Source organism: Myxine glutinosa, unplaced genomic scaffold (genome assembly GCF_964187855.1).
Source record: "Myxine glutinosa unplaced genomic scaffold, kmMyxGlut1.1 SCAFFOLD_720, whole genome shotgun sequence".
Taxonomy (NCBI): domain Eukaryota; kingdom Metazoa; phylum Chordata; class Myxini; order Myxiniformes; family Myxinidae; genus Myxine; species Myxine glutinosa.
Window position 1 is genome coordinate 58,495 of NW_027616815.1, and position 23,759 is coordinate 82,253.

Here is a 23,759-nt window from a genome sequence, read left to right on the forward strand (position 1 = left end):
TTATTAAGATGTTATGCTGGGCCGAGCGGAATGGCCGCCGTGTTCGCACAAGTTACCCGATTATACTCGAACGTTGGCCGAATCGCGCTACGCTAGATCAATGAAGGAAAGGACACAACGGCTGGGTTAAATGACACGACACCAGGGGTACAGTTCTCAAGACCTCCGGAGGAGGTTATAATATGGGTTTGCAGAATGTTTAGATTACACGGCACAGAGGTACAGCACAGAAAGATAAGCACTTATACACGGTCTTATCTTATTCCCGACAGACCACAGACAAACGGGACAAGACTGACTCACACAGGGATTGATGGCTGGGAAGGACAGGCAGTCGGTAGCTCAAGGTGCACCTTGGCTCAGGGGCAGAATCGACCCGGTCCGGTCTAGAGATGCGGGGAGGTATCGTCGCGCTGGAGGTGGCGTCCTTTTCTCTCCAAGCTCAGGCGCATCTGACGTCACCTCCGGTAAGTGGCTGCGTATATCCAGCGGGGAGTGACACGCCCTCGGCTCGTTAGCTCCGCCACAGATGGAATCGGTCCGCCGCTTCTTATTGGGTGCGGGGGGGTTACCGGGCTCCGCCCTTGACGAGGAGCTGACAGTCAGCCCCTGTGTGGTAACCCCGTCGGAGCACATGGGCAATGGCGGCTAACCAAGCCGGAGTGAGGACGCACACTCCCCGCGCCGCCGCCGCGCCGCCCCCGCTGTTGTTGTAGTTGTTGTTGTTGTTGTAGTTCCATGAGGAAGAGATGCGGGGAGGTATTGGGAAGTCCTAAACTCACTACTGGTGCCATACAATCACATTCTGGTGCAACGAAGAGTCAGAATTAATGGAAACGAGTCCTTAACTGACATAGACTAAGAATAACTAGCAAGATGTCCTATAGTTGTCTACGTGAGATGCGGTGAACCTGGGCACGACATTTAATGGGGGAAAAAGGGGAAGGTCGGGGCTACAGAGTGTTGTTTACAGACAATGGGACTAGGGAATGGGGGATTGGGGATAGTTGGGGAGTATTGGGGAAATAGGGGAATATTTACAAGCGGATATGGATGGAGGCCAAATCCCATATCCGCAACAATATATATATATATATATATATATATATACATATACCCAAGAGTTGCTACACTTATTTTAGGTAGGGCCTTGAGTCCAAATCCCACTTTACCTTCTCTGATAAAGATTGTGCTTCCCAATTCTCCACTTGGTAATCAAAACGGCCGAGCGATGCTGCAAGTGGAACGTTGCCTCATGTTTAACCATAACAAAATGGTGATCAGGTTGAAATCCCCGTCACTCGTTACACACTGTGTCTAACCAATGGAAAAAGATGATCGAAACTAGTTACACACTATGTCTAACCTATAAATACTACAGATGTAACTAGAAAGCATCTGAAAATGCAAAGCCCGTCCGTGAACGTTTGTATTCAGACATCTTCTTCTTCTGTATGCTCAACATAACAAAACAAAAAAATATATATATTTTTGACGATTTTATGCAGCCTTCACCTTTGAGCTTTAGATCTCAGCTTTTATCTTTTTATTGGTGAACCAATTATGTGACCCAATATGCAAATTCTTTAAATTTCAGGTCAATAAGGTGAAAATTGTCGATTTTAGGTAACCTTGAACTTTGACCTTTTGATCGAAAAAAAAAACAATCGGCTTCTAGCTTTTGATTGGTGAACCAATTATTTGACCCAATATGCAAATTGTTTAAATTTCAGGTCAATCAGGTGAAAATTGTCGATTTTAGGTAACCTTGAACTTTGACCTTTTGATCGAAAAAAACAACAATCGGCTTCTAGCTTTTGATTGGTGAACCAATTATGTGACCCAATATGCAAATTCTTTAAATTTCAGGTCAATCAGGTGAAAATTGTCGATTTTAGGTAACCTTGAACTTTGACCTTTTGATCAAAAAAATAAAACAATTGGCTTCTAGCTTTTGATTGGTGACCCAATTATGTGACCCAATATGCAAATTCTTTAAATTTCAGGTCAATCAGGTGAAAATTGTCGATTTTAGGTAACCTTGAACTTTGACCTTTTGATCAAAAAATAAAACAATTGGCTTCTAACTTTTGATTGGTGAACCAATTCAGTGACACAATATGCAAATTCTTAAAATTTCAGGTCAATCTGATGAAAATGGATGATTTATGTGATGCTGGCCTTTGACCTTTTCATCTTTTGACCAAATTATTAATTTGCCTACTCCATATTCTAATAATAAAGTTTGTTGAAAATTTCTTGACAAAACTCAAATGGTAAGGTGAAATTTCAGGTTAACTAGATGAAAATGGATGATTTATGTGAACCTGGACCTTTGACCTTTTGATCTAAAAAAAAAAAAACAATCACCTTCTAGCTTTTGATTGGTGAACCAATTGAGTGACCCAATATGCAAGTTCTTAAAATTTCAGGTCAATCTGATGAAAATTGATGATTTATGTGAAGCTGACCGTTGACCTTTTGATCTAAAAAAAAAAAAATCACCTTCTAGCTTTTGATTGGTGAACCAATTGAGTGACCCAATATGCAAGTTCTTAAAATTTCAGGTCAATCTGATGAAAATTGATGATTTATGTGACGCTGACCTTTGACCTTTCGACCAAATTGTCAATTTGCCGTATCCATATCATAATAAAGCTTTGTTGAAAATTTGATGATAATAGCTCAACTATTAAAAAGGTTATGGCCCAGACAGACACAGACACACACAGAGAGACAGACAGACCATTCTAACCAGACTGGCACTCTGCAGAGTGCGTACCTCCGCCAGGTGAACAGTTTTCGCTTTGTATCCGACTGATAGACCGAATCTCGATCCAGACTTGACCCAAAATCGAATTGCCTTGTGATTGTCACTTACCAACTCATACACCAAAGCTTGTAATAAGTCATCCACAACTTTTTTGAATATCATGCTATATATCGATTTTCACCCAAACAATCAAGAATGAAGTCATTTTAAAAATTAAATAATTCTCGTATCCACATCTGTATTGGGATCTTCACCAAAATTGAATAATTTCGACCTTGTCACAAACCCAACCTGTCCATCAAGCTTCGTCCGAATGTGTCCATAACTTATTGAGATATCCGGGTCACAGACAGACAGACAGACAAGGGTGAAAGCATAACGTCCACCTGAGGTGGCTGAGATAATAACTCACTGCATGCTAGCCCCTCCCCCAAGACCACGCCCACCCAACTCCCCACCCTTGGGGCGGGGCGTAAGGAGAAACGTTAACCTTTCATTGAAGTTAACAAACCTCTGTGAAACACTAGCGAATAACACACAGCAGACAGAAGTTTCTTATCCACTGTTAGCTATTCTCCCATAAAATAATCTTTGGTTAGTTATTTAGAACGAGCCTTTGTTTAAATTTATTTGGAATACTTCCCCAAAAAACCTGTCTAACTATAAACAAAATAGATAATTAAAGTAGAAACTGAAATGAATAAGTTATGAACACAATTAAAGTGGGAAGGAAGAAGAGGCCAACCCCCGATACCGCAGACAGAGGTTCTGGTTTCTAGAGCACAGACAGAGGTTGTGGCTTCGTTCGAGGTTCTGGCGCTTCCCATTCATAAGGACAAGTCGGAGGCGAATTCCCATTGAGTGAATGTGAACTGCTGCGGATCGCGGTCTCCGTCCTTCGTCTAGTCTTCCTGCTTAGCCTTAAACCTCTCAAGGTAATGGCCGATGGAGAATCTTCTTTCGGAATGTCCCCGTGCCCCTCGAGTTCCTGTTTAACGGGATTTCGGAGGAGCCGCCGATGGAGTCAGGTGTCCCGTTCGTGGAGCGAGAGCGAGCGAGAGGCCCGGGTGCTGGTCATAAATACCGGGGGGACCATCGGGATGGTGTATGAGGACAACGGTACGTTCGTACCCCTTTACGTGCCGATCGTGTGGTATGGGTACCATGGACAGTGTGCATTGCATTATACGCGCTGATCGCCTCGGTCGGATGTGAGTTGTGCTGATGATTTGGACCTTATGAGTTATGACCAAGTCTATTTAATATGCCAAATATGCCAGACATGTGTGAGCCATGCTGGATATGTAGGACATGTTGTGTTGACGACTGACCATGATATTCCTGATATATATATATATAACCCGGTGTGTACCCCGGTTTAGAATAGGTACACCGTATCCCTGCATATCGTAAGAGGCGACTAAGAGGGTTGGCGTCAGGAAGGGCATCCGGCCATAAAAACATTGCCTCAAAAAGAGAACCATGACAATTACAACTACAGTTAAGCCCAAAATGATTCATACCCGATGAAAAATCTGAGGTTTTTGCATTTATCTCATACTTACAAGCTAAAGTGGTGGAACTTTCACTTCAGGCAAGGACATTTAGTTGGCATGAACAAATCCACATTATATTTTGGCTCAACATTATTGGCATAACAATTAATGTTAATAGTTTTTGTTTTTATGCCTGTCTAAAATTATTCATACCCCATACCATGTCTCAGAATTGAGGCCAATGTTTGTGATAATGCACATTCTTTTGACATTCCTCAGATTCTTTATAATGTTATGCAATTATTCCAAGATGTGTGCATAAAATCTGAATACAATACAAATGTGGTCTATTGAATGTACAGCGAGGAATGTTATAGAACAGCACTCTGCTTTTAGACTACTAGGGCATGCCCGTACGTGGGTGCCCGTTCCTTGCCAAAAAAAAAAAAAAACGCTACCCGTACGCTCTACCCCGCCCGTACGCCCGTACGCCCGTAAACAAAAAAAACAACGCTCTTCGCTTCCGCCCTTCGCTCTGGGAGAAATAATGCGCATAAGAAATCGAGAAATTATTATTTTCTCCGGAAGAAATCGAATTACGAACCGTAATGGCGCACGCGCTCGGCTCGGCTCGCAACAACGCGTTCTGTGATTGGCTGCCGGAAGTGAAGTCTTCACTGTCCGGAAGGTCGCAAATCGCAGTTACGATGAATCGCAAATTAGTTTTATTTAGTTTTAAAACATAGTTTAACGCCAACATAGTTTGCCAACGTGAAATAAATGAATACGCTCTCAAATGTGCCGTCCGAGGCAGAGTCTGTTCGCCACGTTCGGCACACGTGATAGCTCGCTGCTCTCTGATTGGTTGAATCGTTTTTTGGACATAGCTCGCTAACTACTTGTCCGATTAATATGAAACCTTGAAAAGGCACATCCTCGGGTCCCCAGCAATATACCTGGCAAGTTTCAAGTATATCGGACCCGTGGTTGTCGAGAAACAGCGGTCACAGACAAACAAACACACACACAGACACACACACACACACGCAGAGATTGCTGGAATTATAGATAGATAAATTAAGGGGAGCTGATGCAATCATTCTCAGTTCATAGTCAGCATGGCGAAAAAGAAAGAACTCGGTGAGGACCTTCGGTTGTGCATTGTGAATGCTCACAAGGAGGGGAAAGGCTACAAAGCTATTTCGAAGCAATTCCGAGTGCCAGTTGCCACCATACAAAGCATAATTAGGAAGTACAAGGAGTTCCACACTGTAAAAAACATTGAAGCACGTGGTCGGAAGCCAAAGGTGTCACCTCGTCTGGCAAGAAAAGTATGGCGAGAGGCCAACAACAATCCACGGATCACCATCAAGGCTCTCCTGAACAACCTTGGTGAGTCTGGGACCAAGATATCAAGGCAGACACTCCAGCGGACGTTGCACAAGGGGGGACTCCATGGACGCCGACCAAGAAAGACTCCACTCCTGAAACAGAGGCATAGAGAAACTCGTCTGGCATTTGCAAGAGCACACCTGGACAAAGATCCAAGCTTTTGGTCATCGGTTCTGTGGTCGGATGAGACAAAAATGGAGCTTTTCGGGCACAGAGATGTTGCTTTCGTTTGGCGAAAAAAAGGTAAAGCATACAACCCGAATAACACAGTCCCCGACCGTCAAGTATGGAGGCGGGAGCATAATGCTTTGGGGATGTTTCTCAGCCAGTGGGCCCGGCAATCTCGTCAAAGTGGATGGCATCATCAAAAAGGAGCAGTACATCAAGATCCTTGAGGAAAACATCAAACAGTCCGCAGAGCAACTTCACCTCGGGCAGCATTGGACGCATCAGCAGGACAACGATCCAAAACATACCGCCAAGTCAGTCAAGAAATGGTTCCGGGATAATGATGTAGACGTTCTAGAGTGGCCAAGCCAAAGTCCGGACCTCAACCCAATCGAGAATCTGTGGAGGGAGCTCAAGACACGAATGATGGCAAGGAAGCCTTCCAACCTCAAAGACCTGGAGACCTTCGCGAAGGAGGAGTGGGCCAAAATCCCTGTAGAGACATGCAAAAACCTTGTGAGGAAGTATAAGAACCGTTTGGAGGCTGTGATCACAAACAGAGAATTTTTCGTTGATTACTGAATGTGACTTTGAACTGATCTAAGCAAGGGTATGAATAATTCTGGACATGACATTTTTGGTAAATCTGTCAATAAAATACCGCCGAAACAATGTATTTCTTGAAATGTCTCTTGCAGTGATTCTTTCAGCTGTTTGTCACATTCTTATGTAACGTAAGCCACAAGTAACTCATTTCTCAAATAACACGATTCAAAATACTCCGAATTTGGTAAGGGTATGAATAATTTTGCGCTTAACGGTACATATGGGCAGGGTACAGCCCGAAGTACCCCGTGGGGGACCTCACGCCCTCTCGTCAAAACTCAAGGTGGGGAACCCGATCGTAGCAAGGGTGGAAATCACTCCATTTATGACGACGAAACATCTGATGCCCGACGCGGAGATCGGATTCTGAGGTTTGGGACATGGAATGTAGGGACAATGACAGGGAGATCAGGAGAAGTGGTGGATGTATTGGTCAGAAGAAGAGTGGACATATGTTGTGTGCAGGAGACGAGATGGAAGGGAAGTGGTGTGAGAATGGTGAAGGGTAGGCAGGGACAGAAATCCAAGTTTGTGTGGCAAGGGTGCCCAGAAGGCGAGCACGGTGTTAATGTCCTGTTTTCTGAGGAGTTTGTAGACAGTGTGGTGAGTGTGAGGAGAGTGAGTGAAAGGTTGATGATGGTGAAAATGATGATTGGAAAGCTCTTGGTGAACGTCATCTCGGGATATGCTCCGTAGGTTGGTCGGAGCGATGAAGAGAAGGACAAGTTCTGGTGTGCAATAGAGAAGCTGATGGAAAACGTGAAAGATGAGGAAGTTGTTGTGGTAGTAGGAGACCTAAATGGACATGTGGGAAGGAGTATGGACGGTTTTGAGGGAGTTCATGGGGGTTACGGATATGGTGTGAGAAATGGAGAAGGTGAAAGGCTTTTGGAGTTTGCTGATGGAGCTGATTTGTTGATTTGTAATACTCAGTTCCAGAAAGGGGATAATAAGCTTGTTACATACACGTCAGGTGGGTGAACGACAACCGTTGACTACCTGATGGTGCGTAGGCAAGAAAGGGGGCACCTTCGGGACACAAAGGTGATCCCGGGGGAGGAGGCTGTTTCACAACACCACTTGGTTGTCTGCGACATAAGGGTGAAAGGTGCGAGGAGAGCTCGGCGGGTGAAGTACCAACCGAGAATGAAGGTGTGGAGGTTGAAAGAGGTGACAGTGAGGGAGGCATTAAAAGAGAGGCTGAGTAGGGAAGAGAATGATGTGGTTGAGCTTGAAAGTGGTTGGATGTCAATGAAAGATAGTCTGTTGGGAGCCGTTGGTGAGGTATGTGGATGGACAAAAGGACCACCGAGGCACTCGGAAACATGGTGGTGGGATGATGAAGTTGGAAAGAGGATTGACGAGAAGAGGAAGATGTTCAAGGAGTGGCAGAAGGTGAAGGGGACGGGAGCAGAAAGAGCAGAGCATGAAAGTTATAAGGCAGCCAAGAAGGCTGCAAAGAAAGAGGTAGCAAAGGCGCAGGAGGCATGTCGGAAAATGTTTGGAGAACGCTTGGATTTGGAAGAGGGTCAGAGAGCGGTATTCAGGATTGCAAAGCAGACAGCGAAAGAGAGGTGCGATGTGATGGGGGTGAATTGCTTGAAGGATGAAATGGGACAAATCGTTGTTGACCCAGATGGAATTAAAGGAAGATGGAAGAGATATATGGAAATGCTGTTGAATGCAGAGAATGAATGGGATGGCAACATAGAGAGTAACCCAGTTTTAGGACCGGCAGAGAAGATAACCGAGTAGGAAGTTGAGGAAGCGATAAAAGCAATGAAGAGTAGAAAAGCGGAGGGCCGACGGGAGTTGTGGGAGATATGTTGAAGGCAGCTGGAAATTGGGGTGTGAAGAGAATGACAGAGATCTGCAATCTGGTGGTGAAAGAAAGCTGCATTCCAGTGGATTTGGAACTGAGTACCCTCGTCCCTCTATACAAGGGGAAAGGTGACCCTCTGGACTGTGGCTCGTATCGAGCGATAAAGTTATTGGAGCATGGAATGAAGGTATTGGAAAGGGTGTTGGAGAGGAGGATAAGGAAGAAAGTGAAGATTGACGAAATGCAGTTTGGATTTATGCCAGGAAGAGGAACGACAGACGTGCTTTTTATTGTGAGGCAGTTGCAGGAGAAGTACATGGAGAAGAGGAAGAAGTTGTTTCTTGGGTTTGTTGATCTGGAGAAAGCATTCGATATGGTTCCACGCGAAGTATTGACATGGGCATTGAGGAAGTTAGGAGTGGAGGAATGGTTGGTCAGAGTAGTGATGGCAATGTACAAATGAGCGCTCACAGCTGTAAGGACGAAGCACGGGAACAGTGGTGAGTTTGAGGTGAAGGTGGGAGTGCATCAGGGGTCGGTACTAAGTCCACTACTATTTGTAGCTGTGATGGAGTTGCTGGCTCAGAACGTAAAGGAGGGTTTACCGTGGGAGTTGTTGAATGCAGATTATCTGGTGTTAATTGCAGAAAGTATGGATGGACTGAAGGAGAAGATGAACAAGTGGAAGGAATGTATGGAGACAAAAGGTCTGAAGGTGAATATCAGAAAGACGAAGGTGATGGCAAGTGGTAAAGCATGTGGTGAGGTGGAAAGAACGGGGAAGTGGCCGTGTGCTGTGTGCAGGAAGGGTGTCGGAGTGAATTCCATTCAATGTACAATGTGCGCTGAGTGGGTTCGTCAAAAATGTAGTGGTTTGAGAGGGTCATTAACCAGTGTGGCAGCTACATTCAAGTGTAAGGTGTGCACAGAGGGAGCTGCAGATGGAGGAAATGTTGAGTTGGATCTTGGAGATGGCGTGAAGCTTGAAGGTGTGAAAACATTTTGTTACCTCGGGGACATGCTGAATGGAGAAGGTGGATCAGACTCGGCAACGGATGCTGGAGTGAGATGTGCATGGAAGAAGTTTCGGGAACTGAGTGGCGTGCTGACGAGGAGGGGAGTGTCATTGAAGCTGAAGGGAAAGGTGTATGCTGCATGTGTGAGAAGTGTTATGATTTATGGGAGCGAGACATGGGTAATGAACGTACAGCAGCAACGAAGGCTGGAAAGGGTGGAAATGCGAATGGTTCGGTGGATGTGTGGAGTATCGTTGAGAGAGATGAAGACAAATGATGAATGGCGAAAGATGATGGGAATAGAGCCTGTGATGGATGCTGTGAAGAGAAACAGTTTGAGATGGTTTGGTCATGTGTTGAGGAAGGATGAAAGTGACTGGTTGAGAAGAGTGATGGAAATGAATGTAGAAGGAAGTAGAGGACGGGGAAGACCGAGAAAGACTTGGCTAAAGATGGTCGAAGAAGAAATGCTGGCAAGGGGGTTAACAAGGGGAGATGCAGAAAATATGGCAAAATGGAGAACATTGTCATGGGGACCGCAAGGCTAACCCCCACTCTTGCAGAGAAAATGGCCTTTAAAATGCCTGTTGTTGTTGTTGTATATACTAGGGCATGCCTGTACTATATATATATATCTAAAATTATATCCCCCCCCTCTATTTACATGAAATGGTTTGGTCCATTCGCAAAGCCAAAGCGAACGGCTTGCGAGTACGGTGACAATCCCCCCCTCTATTTACATGAAATGGTTTGGTCCAAAGCGAACGGCTTGCGAGTACGGTGACAATCCCCCCCTCTATTTACATGAAATGGTTTGGTCCAAAGCGAACGGCTTGCGGAGTTTGGTAAAGAAATCGCCATAGCTCGGTAACTACTTGTCCGATTAATATGAAACCTTGAAAAGGCACATCCTCAGGTCCCCAGCAATATACCTGGCAAGTTTCAAGTATATCGGACCCGTGGTTGTCGAGAAACAGCGGTCACAGACAAACAAACACACAGACACACAGACACACACACACACACAGAGATTACTGGAATTATAGATAGACTAGGACGTGCCCGTACGTGGGTGCCCGTTCCTTGCCAAAAAAAATTAAAAAAATGTCTTCGCCCATGCATGCATGGGCGTGCCCATGGGCCCATGGGCGTGCCCGTAAGTGCGTGATGTGACCGTACAATGAATGTATCGTCCCGACGCCGCAGCTCGGATGGCGCTGCAGTTAATCGGGCCTGTATCGGCAGAGTTATTATAAACGTGTACTACAATCGATCGTACCTTACAGCGTCTGCTCGCCACGTTCAGCATCAGTACGTCGTCACTATGACTATCCGTAAGTCCGGAAGTGACGTCCTCATTTGACTGTCCGGAAGGTCGCATATCGCAGTTACGATGAATCGCAAATTAGTTTTAATTAGTTTTAAAACATAGTTTAACGCCAACATAGTTTGCCAACGTGAAATAAATGAATACGCTCTCAAATGTGCCGTCCGAGGCAGAGTCTGTTCGGCACGTTCGGCACACGTGATAGCTCGCTGCTCTCTGATTGGTTGAATCGTTTTTTGGACATAGCTCGGTAACTACTTCTCCGATTAATATGAAACCTTGAAAAGGCACATCCTCAGGTCCCCAGCAATATACCTGGCAAGGTTAAAGTATATCGGACCCGTGGTTGTCGAGAAACAGCGGTCACAGACACACAGACATACACACAGACAAACACACACACAGAGATTACTGGAATTATAGATAGACTAGGACGTGCCCGTACGTGGGTGCCCGTTCGGAAAAACATTCCAAACCGCGTGGCAGTAACGACCACAGAACCCCCCCCTCTATTTACATGAAATGGTTTGGTCCATTCGCAAAGCCAAAGCGAATGACCACAGAACCCCCCCCCCTCTATTTACATGAATGGTTTGGTCCATTCGCAAAGCCAAAGCGAACGGCGAACGGCTAAATCGCCATAGCTCGGTAACTACTTCTCCGATTAATATGAAACCTTGAAAAGGCACATCCTCAGGTCCCCAGCAATATACCTGGCAAGTTTCAAGTATATCGGACCCGTGGTTGTCGAGAAACAGCGGTCACAGACAAACACACACACACACACACACACACACACAGACACACACACACACAGAGATTACTGGAATTATAGATAGACTAGGGCATGCCCGTACTATATATATATCTAAAATTATATCCCCCCCCCTCTATTTACATGAAATGGTTTGGTCCAAAGCGAACGGCTTGCGAGTACGGTGACAATCCCCCCCTCTATTTACATGGAATGGTTTGGTCCAAAGCGAACGGCTTGCGAGTACGGTGACAATCCCCCCCCCTCTATTTACATGAAATGGTTTGGTCCAAAGCGAACGGCTTGCGGAGTTTGGTAAAGAAATCGCCATAGCGTGCACAAACGCGCAGGAAAGCGAAAGAATCGCAAATTAGTTTTAATTAGTTTTAAAACATAGTTTAACGCCAACATAGTTTGCCAACGTGAAATAAATGAATACGCTCTCAAATGTGCCGTCCGAGGCAGAGTCTGTTCGCCACGTTCGGCACACGTGATAACTCGCTGCTCTCTGATTGGTTGAATCGTTTTTTGGACATAGCTCGGTAACTACTTGTCCGATTAATATGAAACCTTGAAAAGGCACATCCTCGGGTCCCCAACAATATACCTGGCAAGTTTCAAGTATATCGGACCCGTGGTTGTCGAGAAACAGCGGTCACAGACAAACACACAGACATACACACATACACACACACACACACACACACAGAGATTACTGGAATTATAGATAGATATATATATATGGGGGCGTAGGCTGGGCCAAATCAGGGGTGATTTTCAATTTTTCATACTACAAGGTTGTAATTTACCTAAAAGTTGTGGCTGGGTAACAGAAACAAAACCATGAAATTTTTTTTCAAAAATATTGACGTCTTACGGTAAAACAGCCCGTTACCATAGCAACCGTTACAGACGACTCAAAAAATTCTTAAAATCGATGATTTCTCAGGCTGTGTGTGACCCCCAGAGTTGATTCTGGTACCAAAAGATTCAGAATTGAAAGCCAAGGATGATTGGATAGCTTAACAATGTCTGTGACACAATTCAATACAACTTTTATCCCAAAAACTCATTTTTATCTCAAATTGAAGGCATTTGTTTGAAAAAAAAATGAAAATTTTGCTTTTTAATCATAGGATAATCATTAATGAGAGCTATAGTCAAATTAAATGTACTTTAAATTAACTTTTGTCATTGATTAAGCTTTTTTGTCTCAAATTTAAGGTCTGACATTGAACATTGATAACAAAATAAAAAACCTAGTCCCAATTGTAATCAATGGAGGCCAATGACTTCTTAGTCACAACCTCAGTGGATGTTGCCAGTCCATGCAGCTTCTCCCTGACGCCCTTCACAACCCTGTATAGAGCCTGGAGCTGCGCCTCAGATTTGGGGGGCCTTGTTAGTGTTCAAATCTGTGGCGAGTCCAAGTGTCCGCTCTGCTGCGTCATTGACAACTGGGAGTTTGGCCACAACTTCCTTGCCATGACGATAGCTGTCTGAGGTGGGCCACTGTGCAACGGGGAGCTTGACAAAACTGGGGTCAATACCCAAGAGTTCAAACATGCTCCAAGAGTCGTAACCAACAAAGTCTTTGAGGGCTTTACTCCCCAATTGCTGTGAGGCTGGCATCTCCTGTATCATGTTATGTGCAGTCCCATGGTACCTGAGCATAGCCCTTCTCATAGTCTGCTTGTCAGATGACGTTCTGTCCGAGAAGAGTGCCAAAGAGACCAATCTCTCTGAGAGGTACCACAAATGGTTTTGTAGCTTCTCTCGGGCCACAGTCACAAAGGACAGAAATTTGGCAGGCCACTTTGTTGGATTCTTTGCGATACTGGCCTCAGCCTTGAGGAGGTTCTTCATCAGGTACATGTCGTTAGATGGTGCATCTGCAGCACTGGTACATGTCAACCACGCTTTAGTGTAGAAGACTGACATGAATGCAGCGAGACTGGTTATGTCTTCCAGCTCTTCGGGTGTGTAGATATCTCCCAGCTGCCAACGGAAGAGTGCCACCTTTATAGTGTATAAAGTCTTGCTCATCCAACGGGCGTGGTGGAATGCCCCAGGAGCTTTGATAGTGATGGTCCTCATACCATCAGGGACAGTCCCTCCAAGAAACAGCAGTGTGAGGTGTGCCAGCTCCAGGTAGTCGTGTCGAAGAGTCTCCTTTGTGCTATTGTCCATCCACGTCTGAAGGAAGGTGATGGTGGCATGTACATGGCCAGCCAGCTCTCTCTGTTGAGCAGACACCTCGACCAATGTGTAGTTGCCCTGGTCCAATTCACTCCAAGTGTTGAGCAGTCGCTTGAACAGCTGTTCATTAGGTCCTGTGGTGGGGCCATACACTATTGAGCAAGACGCCCCTCCAACCAATTCGTGGATGTGGTGCCGACACGCCAGTTGCAGAAGACTCCTGCCAAACTCAGTCTCCAGTCTTACTACGACTCCACTCTTGACCCCAGAGTTCACTGCCGTTGTATCGAAGACAAGAGCGCCTATCCTTGATGTGTGCAAGAGCGCCTTGAACGCCCTGATGAATGGTTACAGTAACAACCGAAAGCAGGCATTAAAATTAATGATTGTAAGCTGCTTTTGTTAACTTTTTTTTATTGAAATGAAGATGGCCAAATTTAAACAACGTTATAACAGTTATAAAAACTGGACAATACAAGGTTGTAAAAGACAATTTAAAGTAAATTTAATCTGATTAATGGTTATCCTATGATTAAAAAGCAAAATTTTCAATTTTTTTCCATAAATATGCTTGAAATTTCAGACAAAAATCAGTTTTTTGGATAAAAGTGGTATTGAATTGTGTCACAGACATTGTTAAGCTATCCAATCATCCTTGGCTTTCAATTCTGCATCTTTTGGTACCAGAATCAACTCTGGGGGTCAAACACAGCTTGAGAAATCGTCAATTTAGGCATTTTTTGAGTCGTCTGTAACTGTTGCTATGGTAACGGGCTGTCTGACCGTAAAACGTCAATATTTTTGAATTTTTTTTTCATGATTTTGTTCCTGATACTCACTCACAACTTTTAGGTAAATTACATTGAATTAGGAAAATCACCTCCGATTTGGCCCAGCCTAAATTTTTTTTTTTTTTTTTTTTTTTTTGTATACAAGATCGAGGCTCGTGAAAGAGCGAAAATTAATCACACAGAAAGACAAACAGACACATAAAACAAATAACATCGGGAGCGGTAGACAAGATGGGGAGAGAGGGGGAAGGACACAAACACAACATTTGAGAGCAGGGACCGAGAGACATGGAGACATGGAGAGATCTGTGGGAGGGAGAGGGCTTTGGGGGGGAGGCATGTGAAGGGGGGAGGCATGTGAAGGGGGGGAGGCATGTGAAGGGGGGGGGGTGGGAGAGGTATAAACATATGGACACTGCCAGGATTTCCAGGAAATAAGTTGGAATTTCAAACAAGGTGGATCTGGGGTGAATTAGTGGGGGTAGAAAAGATCAAGGTTATGGATGGGGGAAGATAAGAGATGGTGGTGAACAGCTGTTTTAAAGACCTGGAGGGAGGAGAGGGATTGAAGGGAGTGTGGGAGTTTGTTCCACAGGCGGGAGAAAAGAGGAATGAAAGAGTGAAGGTGAGCAGAGAGCCGAGATTTCGGCAGTTTAACCATCAGAGGGTTGCTGGCAGATCTTGTGCGACCTGTAGGAATATTTGGGGGACAGAGCACGGAGAGAGCTGGGGGAGCAAGGCCGGAGAGGAGTCGGTAGAAGACAGAAAGACCACCTACCTGCCTGCGGTGAGTGAGTGAAAGGCCCTCAGAGATAGCTTCATCGCGGGAGATTCCAATGATTTTGAAAGCTTTGGATTCAACAGCGTGAAGCCGAGCCAGGTGTGAGGCAGGAGCACCAGCCCATAGGGGAGAACAGTATTCCATTGAGCTGCGGATGAAAGCCTTGTATGTGGTGAGGAGCTCAGGTGTGCCGAGGAAGGACTTCGCACGACGGAGGATGCCCAGTCGGCGACTGGCTTTGGAGGCCAGCTTGGAAATGTGGTTTTCCCAAGAAAGATCATGGCAGATAGTGAGACCCAAAAGCTTGAGTGACAGAACTTCTTGGAGAGGATTGTTGAGAAAGTAGATGGGAGGGTTGTCCAGTCGAGCTTTTCGGAGAGACATAGTAAGAGAGTGAGATTTGGCAGGATTGAAAGACATGTTCCACTTGTTTGACCAGTCTGTGATTTTGTCCAGGTCTTCAGAGAGTGAGGAGGCTGCAGACTGCCTATCTGAGGGAAGAGGAATGGAGCGGCAGAGAGTGGAGTCATCAGCAAAGAGATAGAGAGGATTTTCCAGAGAGTCAGAGAGATCATTGATAAAGACCAGAAAAAGCACAGGGCCCAGCACACTTCCTTGGGGAACTCCAGCCTGAACAGGAAGGGGAGATGAGAGAAATCCATTCAGGGCCACACGTTGACTACGACCAGAGAGGAAGTCCGCAAGCCATGCATGGAGATTTCCATGGATACCATAGGAGGAGAGTTTGGTGAGCAGAGCTGGGTGCCAGACCGTATCAAAGGCCCTTGATATGTCAAGGGAGACAGCTCTGATTTCCTGTTTGGCATTCAGGACCTCCATCCATTGTTGAGACAGCAGAAGCAGCATGTCCAGAGTAGAGTGACCTGGTCTGAAACCAAATTGATGATCAGAGATCAAGCCATTGGAGAAGAGGAAAGATTTCATATCCGAAGCAATGATGGATTCCATGACTTTGCTGATAATTGGGAGCAGGCTGATTGGTCTGTAGTTGCAAGGATCTGTTTTTGCACCTTTTTTGTGTAAAGCGGTAATGTTAGCTGATTTCCAGGATGCTGGCAGATGACCTTGAGCAAAAGATAGGGTGAAAAGAACAGAGAGAGGGTGAGATAGAGCGGCAGAGCAGGATTTTAGGACCCGTGGGCTGATGCCGTCTGGTCCAGTTGCAGAATCAGAGTCGAGGTTTGACAAAAACTCCTCCACCTTGTCAGGAGAGAAGGACACAGAGTCCAGGAGCATTTGGGTTCGACTGGGAAAGGTGGGAACAGAGAGAGATGGGTTTGGGACTAAGGATTTCGAGGCGAACACAGAGTTGAGGCATTCGGCTTTGTCACGTGCGATGTCAACTGTGTGGCCATTTGAGGTAAGGGAGGGGATGGAGGGGGAACAAACACCAGAAACGGATTTGACCAGACGCCACCAGGATTTGGAGGAAGGAGACAGGTTTGAGAGTTCATTCTTGAGTGAGGAGAGATAGTGCTTCCTGGCACTCCTGAGGGTAGACACACACTTGTTCCGAGCTTGGTGGAAGGAACTGAGATTTCCTTCAGTTGGATTAGCCTTCCAAGAGGCAAAGGCAAGTTGTTTCAGGGCAACTGCCTCACCACAAGATTCAGTGTACCATGGACGGGAGGAAGGGTAAGACAATTGAAGGCGAGATGGGATAAATCTGTGCATGAGAGAGATCTGTTGCAGGCAGATCTTTATGGAGGTTATGTGTGGATGGAGGTTATGTGTTCACCCCTGTTTGTTTGTGAACAAAATATCTCACAAAGTTTTTTTGTTTTTTTTGTTTTGTATACTGAATCGAGGCTCGTGAAAGAGCTAACATTGATTTCACAAACAAATCAACCAGACAAACAAAATATATAAAAAGAGGGAGCGGAAGACAAGATGGGGAGAGAAGGGGAAGCACACAAACACAACATTTGAGAGCAGGGAGAAGTGTGGGAGGGAGAGGGCTTGGGGGGAGGAGGCGTGGGAAGGGGGGGGGGGGGAGGGAGAGGTATAAAACACAAGGGGACCGAAATTAGCAGGGGTACAAAAGATCAAGGTTTTGGATGGGGGAAGATAAGAGATGGGGGTGAACAGCTGTTTTAAAGACCTGGAGGGTGGAGTGGGATTGAAGAGAGTGAGGGAGTTTGTTCCAGAGGCGGGAGAAAAGAGGAATGAAGGAGTGAAGGTGAGCAGAAAGTCTTGATTTTGGCAGTTTAACCATAAGAGGGTTGCAGGCAGATCTTGTGCGATCTGTAGGAATATTTGGGGGACAGAGCCCAGAGAGAGCTGGGGGGGGGGGGGGGCAAGGCCAGAGAGGAGTCGGTAGAAGACGGAAAGACCACCAACCTGCCTGCGGTGAGTGAGTGAGAGGCCTTTGGAGTTAGCTTCATCGCGGGAGATTCCAATGATTCTGAACGCTTTGGTTTCAACAGCGTGAAGACGAGCTAGGCGTGAGGCAGGAGCACCAGACCAGAGGGGAGAGCAGTATTCCATAGAGCTGCGGATGAAAGCCTTGTAAGTTGTGGACGGATTCAGAAGAAATTTGGCAGAGATGTAGCTGTATGTGACAAGGACGAAATGATTCGATTTTGGTGAAGATCCGGATTCGGATCCGGCTAGTAGAATTTATTAAGTGATTCTTCACCATTGAGTGATAGGGCCAAAAACGAGACATAGCAGGATATCTCAAAAAGTTATGGACGGATTTGGACGAAACTTGGTGGAGAGGTTGTGTGTGTGACAAGGACGAATCCATTCGATTTTGGTGAAGATCTGAATATGGATTCGGATACGATAATTATTTAACTTTTAAGTGATTCTTCACCATTCAGAGATCGGCTGAAAAGAGATATATAACATGATATTTAAAAAAAGTTATGGATGAGTTATGACTAAATTTGGTGGATGAGTTGGTTTGGTGACAAGAACAAGCCGATTAGATTTTGGTTCAGGTCCGAATCCAGATCCGGCCTATCAGTGGGATAGAAACCATAAACTGTTCAGCCTTTAAACTTTAACAAATAATTAATAAACTTTAAACATAAACTTTATTTAATAAATAAAACATAAACTTTAAATAAGCCATAAACTTTAAACTCATTTTGCAATAAATGTTCGTTTTCCATGAATCGTCCAACACTTTCTAAAATCCAAACTCACCCCTCCCCACCTAATCTCCCCCATCACCCATCCCTTTCAAATCGCCCCCCTTGACCCTTCCCTCCTAAACTCCCCCTCACCCCTCCTCTTCCAAACTCCCCTTCACTCTGCCCCTCCTAAATAGACCCCTCACCCTTCCCCTTCAAAACTCCCCCCTTCCCCTCCCCTTCAAATCTCCCCACCCTCCTTTTTTCTCCAATTCTCCCCTCTCACCCCTCCTCTTCAAAGCGTCCTCCCTGCTTCCTCTCCCTTCCAACTCTCACCTCCATCTCCTCCAACCTTCTTCCTCGCTCTGCCCCCCCTCAAACAACACCTCACTGTGCCTCACCCAATAACCATCAAACCTTTTGTCCTCCTCATCCTTCCCTTTCTCCAAGCTAATCTGAAATCTCTGACACACTATCAACAGCTCTCCCTACCTACCTCCTCCTCCTCCTCTTCCACATCTTACCCTATCTCTCCCCTGTCCTGTCCTGTATCCGATGCTCCCCCTTCCTCTTCCTTCACGGTATGGACCTCAAACGTCCGGGGCCTTCGCTCAAACTTGACTGATCTCTCCAGACAGCTTGCTTCTGACAAACCAGACTTGATCTGCTCAACAGAAACTTTCCTCCTTCAAGATGTCTCTGATTCCTTAATATCTCTCCCTGGTTACTCCCTCCTCCGGTATGATAGACCTGAGCCTCGTCCTGGAGGTGGGGTTGCTATCTTTATCAAAAACTGTCTTCCTCACTCTCCCTGCACTGCCCTCTCTCTACCCCACCCCCAGGAGTACCTCTGGCTACGGCTTCCTCCCCGCTCTCACCTTTTGTTGATATGTATGTTGTACCGTCCACCAAACAGTGATGACTCCATCTACATCTCGCTGTCTGATAACATGGACCAACTTCTATCTACTCATCCCAACTCTCTCTTCCTCATATGTGGTGATTTCAATTGTCATCATGTCAGCTGGCTGGGTGTGGGTACCTCTCTCACCAGCCATGGCTCCTCAGCAAAGGACTTCTGCGACTCATTGGGACTGATACAATATGTCAATTTCCCGACCCGGATCTCAGTCAACGGAGCATCTTCTCTTCTAGACTTGGTTATGACAAACTTCCCTGCAAATGTCTACTGCTCTTCTCCAATCGGTTCTTCTGACCATATGCTTGTTAAAGTGGACATCTCTCTGGCCATTCTCAGAGAGCCTCCTCTGCGTCGACGAGTCTGGCATTTCACTCAGGCCAACTGGCACGGTCTTCAAGCAGCCATCAATCATCTGGACTGGTCTCCCATCTCTGCTGCCTCTGACATCAACTCATTCTGGGAATTCTTCCAAAGTAAATTGCTCTCTCTCATGCACAGATTTATCCCATCTCGTCTTCAGTTGTCATGCCCTTCCTCCCGCCCATGGTATATGGAATCTTGTGGTGAGCCACTTGCTCTGAAATAACTTGCCTTCGCCTCCTTGAAGGCAAATCCAATGGAAGGAAATCTCATTTCCTTTCACAAATCCCGGAACAAGTGTGTGTCTACCCTCAGGAGAGCCAAGAAACAATATCTCTCTACTCTCAAGAGGGAACTCTCAAACCTGTCTCCCTTGACCAAATCCTGGTGGCGTCTTGTCAAATATGCTTCTGGTGTTTGTTCCTCCTCCATCCCCTCCCTTACCTCAAACAGCTACACAGCTGACTCCGCACGTGAAAAATCTGAATCCCTAAACTCTGTGTTTGCCTCAAAATCGTGTGTTCCAAACCCATCGCTCTCTGTACCCCCTTTCCCCGTCAATCCCAGCTGCTCCTGGACAGTGTGTCCTTTTCTCCTGACAAGGTGGAGATGTTTCTGTCAATCCTCGACTCTGATTTTGCAACTGGACCAGATGGCATCAGCCCACGGGTCCTAAAATCCTGCTCTGCCGCTTTTCACACCCTCTCTCTGTTCTCTTCACCGTCTCTTTTGCTCAAGGTCATCTGCCATCAGCTTGGAAATCAGCCAACATTACCGCTTTGCACAGAAAAGATTCAAAAACAGATCCTTCCAACTACAGACCAATCAGCCTTCTCCCAATTATCAGCAAAGTCATGGAATCCATCATTGCTTCGGATATCAAATCCTTCCTCTTCTCCAATCGCTTGATCTCTGATTATCAATTTGGTTTCAGACCAGGTCACTCTACTCTGGACATGCTGCTTCTGCTGTCTTAACAATGGATGGAGGTCCTCAATATCAAACAGGAAATTAGAACTGTTTCCCTTGACATATCACGTGCCTTCGATACGGTCTGGCACTCCGCTCTGCTCACCAAAATTTCATCCTATGGTATCCATGGAAATCTCCACGAATGGCTTGCGGACGTCCTCTCTGGTCGTAGTCAACATGTGGCCTTGAATGGTTTCTCTCATCTCCCCTTCCTGTTCAGGCTGGAGTTTCCCCAAGGCAGTGTTCTGGGCCCTGTGCTTTTTCTGGTCTTCATCAATGATCTCTCCGACTCTCTGGAAAATCCTCTCTATCTCTTTGCTGGTGACTCCACTCTCTGCTGCTCCATTCCTCATCCCTCAGATCGGCAGTTTGCAGCCTCCTCACTCTCTGCAGACCTGGCCAAAATTACAGACTGGTCAAACAAGTGGCACATGTCTATCAATCCTGACAAATCTCACACTCTCACTATGTCTCTCAGAAAAGACCGACTGGAAAACCCTCCCATCTACTTTCTGAACAATCCTCTCCAAGAAGTTCTGTCACTCAAGCTTTTGGGTCTCACTATCTGCCTTGATATTTCCTGGGAAAACCACATTTCTAAGCTGGCCTCCAAAGCCAGTAGCTGACTGGACATCCTCCATCGTGCGAAGTCCTTCCTTGGCACACCTGAGCTCCTCATGACATACAAGGCTTTCATCCGCAGCTCAATGGAATACTGTTCTCCCCTCTGGGCTGGTGCTCCTGCCTCACACCTAGCTCGTCTTCACGCTGTTGAAACCAAAGCTTTCAGAATCATTGGAATCTCCTGCGATGAAGCTAACTCCGAGGGCCTTTCACTCACTCACCGCAGGCAGGTAGGTGGTCTTTCTGTCTTCTACCGACTCCTATCCGGCCTAGCTCCCCCAGCTCTATCTGTGCTCTGTCCCCCAAATATTCCTACAGGTCGTACAAGATCTGCCAGCAACCCTCTTATGGTTAAACTGCCAAAATCAAGACTCTCTGCTCACCTTCACTCATTCATTTCTCTTTACCCCTGCCTTTGGAACAAACTACCTCACTCTCTTCAATCCTACTCCTCCCTCCAGGTCTTTAATACAGCTGTTCATCTCTTATCTACCCATCCAAAACCTTGCTCTCTTCTACCCCCGTTAATTCACCCCAGATCCATTTTTTTTGAAATACCGACTTCTTTCCTGGAAGTTCTCGTCGTGTCCATGTGTTTTATACCTCGCCCACCCCCCTCCCACCTTCCCATGCCTCCTCCCCCCAAGCCCTATCGTTCCCACAGATCTTCCGATGTCCCTGTTCTCTGCTGTTGTACTTGTGTGCTTCCCTCTCTCTCCCCATCTTGTCTCCCGCTCCCTTTATTGTATGTTTTGTTTGCCCGATTGTTTTTTTTTGTGATTGATGTTAGCTCTTACACGAGCCTCGATCTTGTATACAAAAAAAAAAAGCCTGGCGGAGGTATGCGCTCTACTGAGTGCCGTTCGAGTATATTTATATATTTATATTTATTTTTAAAATATATTTATATTATATATTTTTATGTAGTTATATTATATATTTTTATATATTTATATATTTATATTATATATTTATATTATATATAGTTATATATTTATATTATATATTTTTATATATTTATATTATATATTTTTATATATTTATATTATATATTTTTATATATTTATATTATATATTTTTATATATTTATATTATATATATTATATATATTTATATTATATATTTATATTATATATATTTATATATTTATATTATATATATTTATATATTTATATTATATATATTTATATATTTATATTAATATATTTTTATATATTTATATTATATATTTTTATATATTTATATTATATATTTTATATATTTATATTATATATTTTTATATATTTATATTATATATTTTTATATATTTATATCATATATTTTTATATATTTATATTATACATTTTTATATATTTATATATTTATATTATATATATTTATATATTTATATTATATATTTATATTATATATTTATATTATATATATTTATATTATATATCTTTATATATTTATATTATATATTTTTATATATTTATATATATATATATATATCAGAACACAGCGAAAGATATCCAGTAACAATTCCAATACTCTATTGGTATTGTACTATTTGTGTTACTGTGTGAGAGTGCCTTTAGGGTGGAGTAGGTAAAGCTTCGCTACATTGCCCTCTCCATGTGGGATCGGCTCCTGTCGATGCTCAGTGAAAAAATTACGCATTCCTTCGACAACGCAATAGTGACTTGTCCAGCGTTAACTCTATCCTTAGAAATGATCACAACTGGTGAACTCCTCATATTCTGTCCTTGAGGTGATGTTCCCCCACCCCCATCACACACTTGCCTATCACTGCCTTGATCTGTGTTGGTCTATGTGAGCCGTGTTGCGCATTTGTAATCCATAATGCACTCATCCTTTCCACAGTGCTGACAACTGAACCTCACACGTTTGTGGGTCACCTGAAGAAGCTGCCAATGCTGCACGACCAGGCCTATGCTGAACGCACCCAGCTGTTCACCTTCCACAAAGATGCCGGCAGCACCCTCGTGCTGCCGTCAGTAGCGCTGGAAGCGAGCCATGACTTGGAATACCATAAGCAGGGGTTTGCGAGTGTGCACTGAGCATGCAAGTGTGCAACTGGGCATGCAAGTGTGCAATTGGGCATTAGGGCGGGTCATACTCAGGTGCCAAAATGAATCTGAAGGAAATCCTAACATGAGGGGTGTCTATATCATGTGTTTTTTTAATGTGGAATTCAAATATGAGTTTATTTTTTGGATAGGATAACTCTAACCTCCATCAATTTGTATTTCTAAATTGCCAATTTTACCCTTTCGAACCCCTTTATAAGTTATTAAAAGATATAAGGGAAATCATTCATATTGACACAGCCAAATCAAATGTACATATTTATTAACAGGTGAACTGCATGTATATCACTGGTTACAATTACAAAGATCAATCTCCTTACTTCTTGAACTTTACCAGGTTGCACAAGTCCTGCTTTGACTCATTCTTGGACATCAGCCTCCTGCTGGTCTCCTGAGCCCTGATGCCTCCATCCCTCTTTTCCTGTGAGAAGTACTTAGCAGAAGCCTCAGTCACCATTTTAACAACCCTCTCAATGCTTTGTGTGTGGCAAGGCCAGTTGAGCACCTCCATGGGGGTGTTGATGAAGTTCTTCACCTCTGAGGTGCTTAGGGAGCAGGTGAGAGG

At 44.7% G+C, this 23,759-nt stretch overlaps 1 protein-coding gene across 6 annotated transcripts in view; it reads left to right on the forward strand.

Annotated features, from left to right (window-relative positions):
• The first annotated feature begins 3,558 nt into the window (after positions 1 to 3,558).
• The window catches only part of ASPG (asparaginase), a 76,103-nt gene continuing 55,902 nt past the window's right edge, over positions 3,559 to 23,759 (forward strand). For 4 of the 6 annotated variants that reach the window (XM_068132946.2, XM_068132948.2, XM_068132949.2 and 1 more), the window contains exons 1-2: positions 3,559 to 3,892; positions 22,968 to 23,145. In XM_068132946.2, the coding sequence (XP_067989047.1) occupies positions 3,712 to 3,892; positions 22,968 to 23,145 (359 nt within the window). In that variant the 5' untranslated portion in view covers positions 3,559 to 3,711. The remainder of the gene's footprint in view (positions 3,893 to 22,967; positions 23,146 to 23,759) is intronic. The other 2 variants (XM_078768937.1, XM_068132947.2) reach the window with 2 other exon arrangements.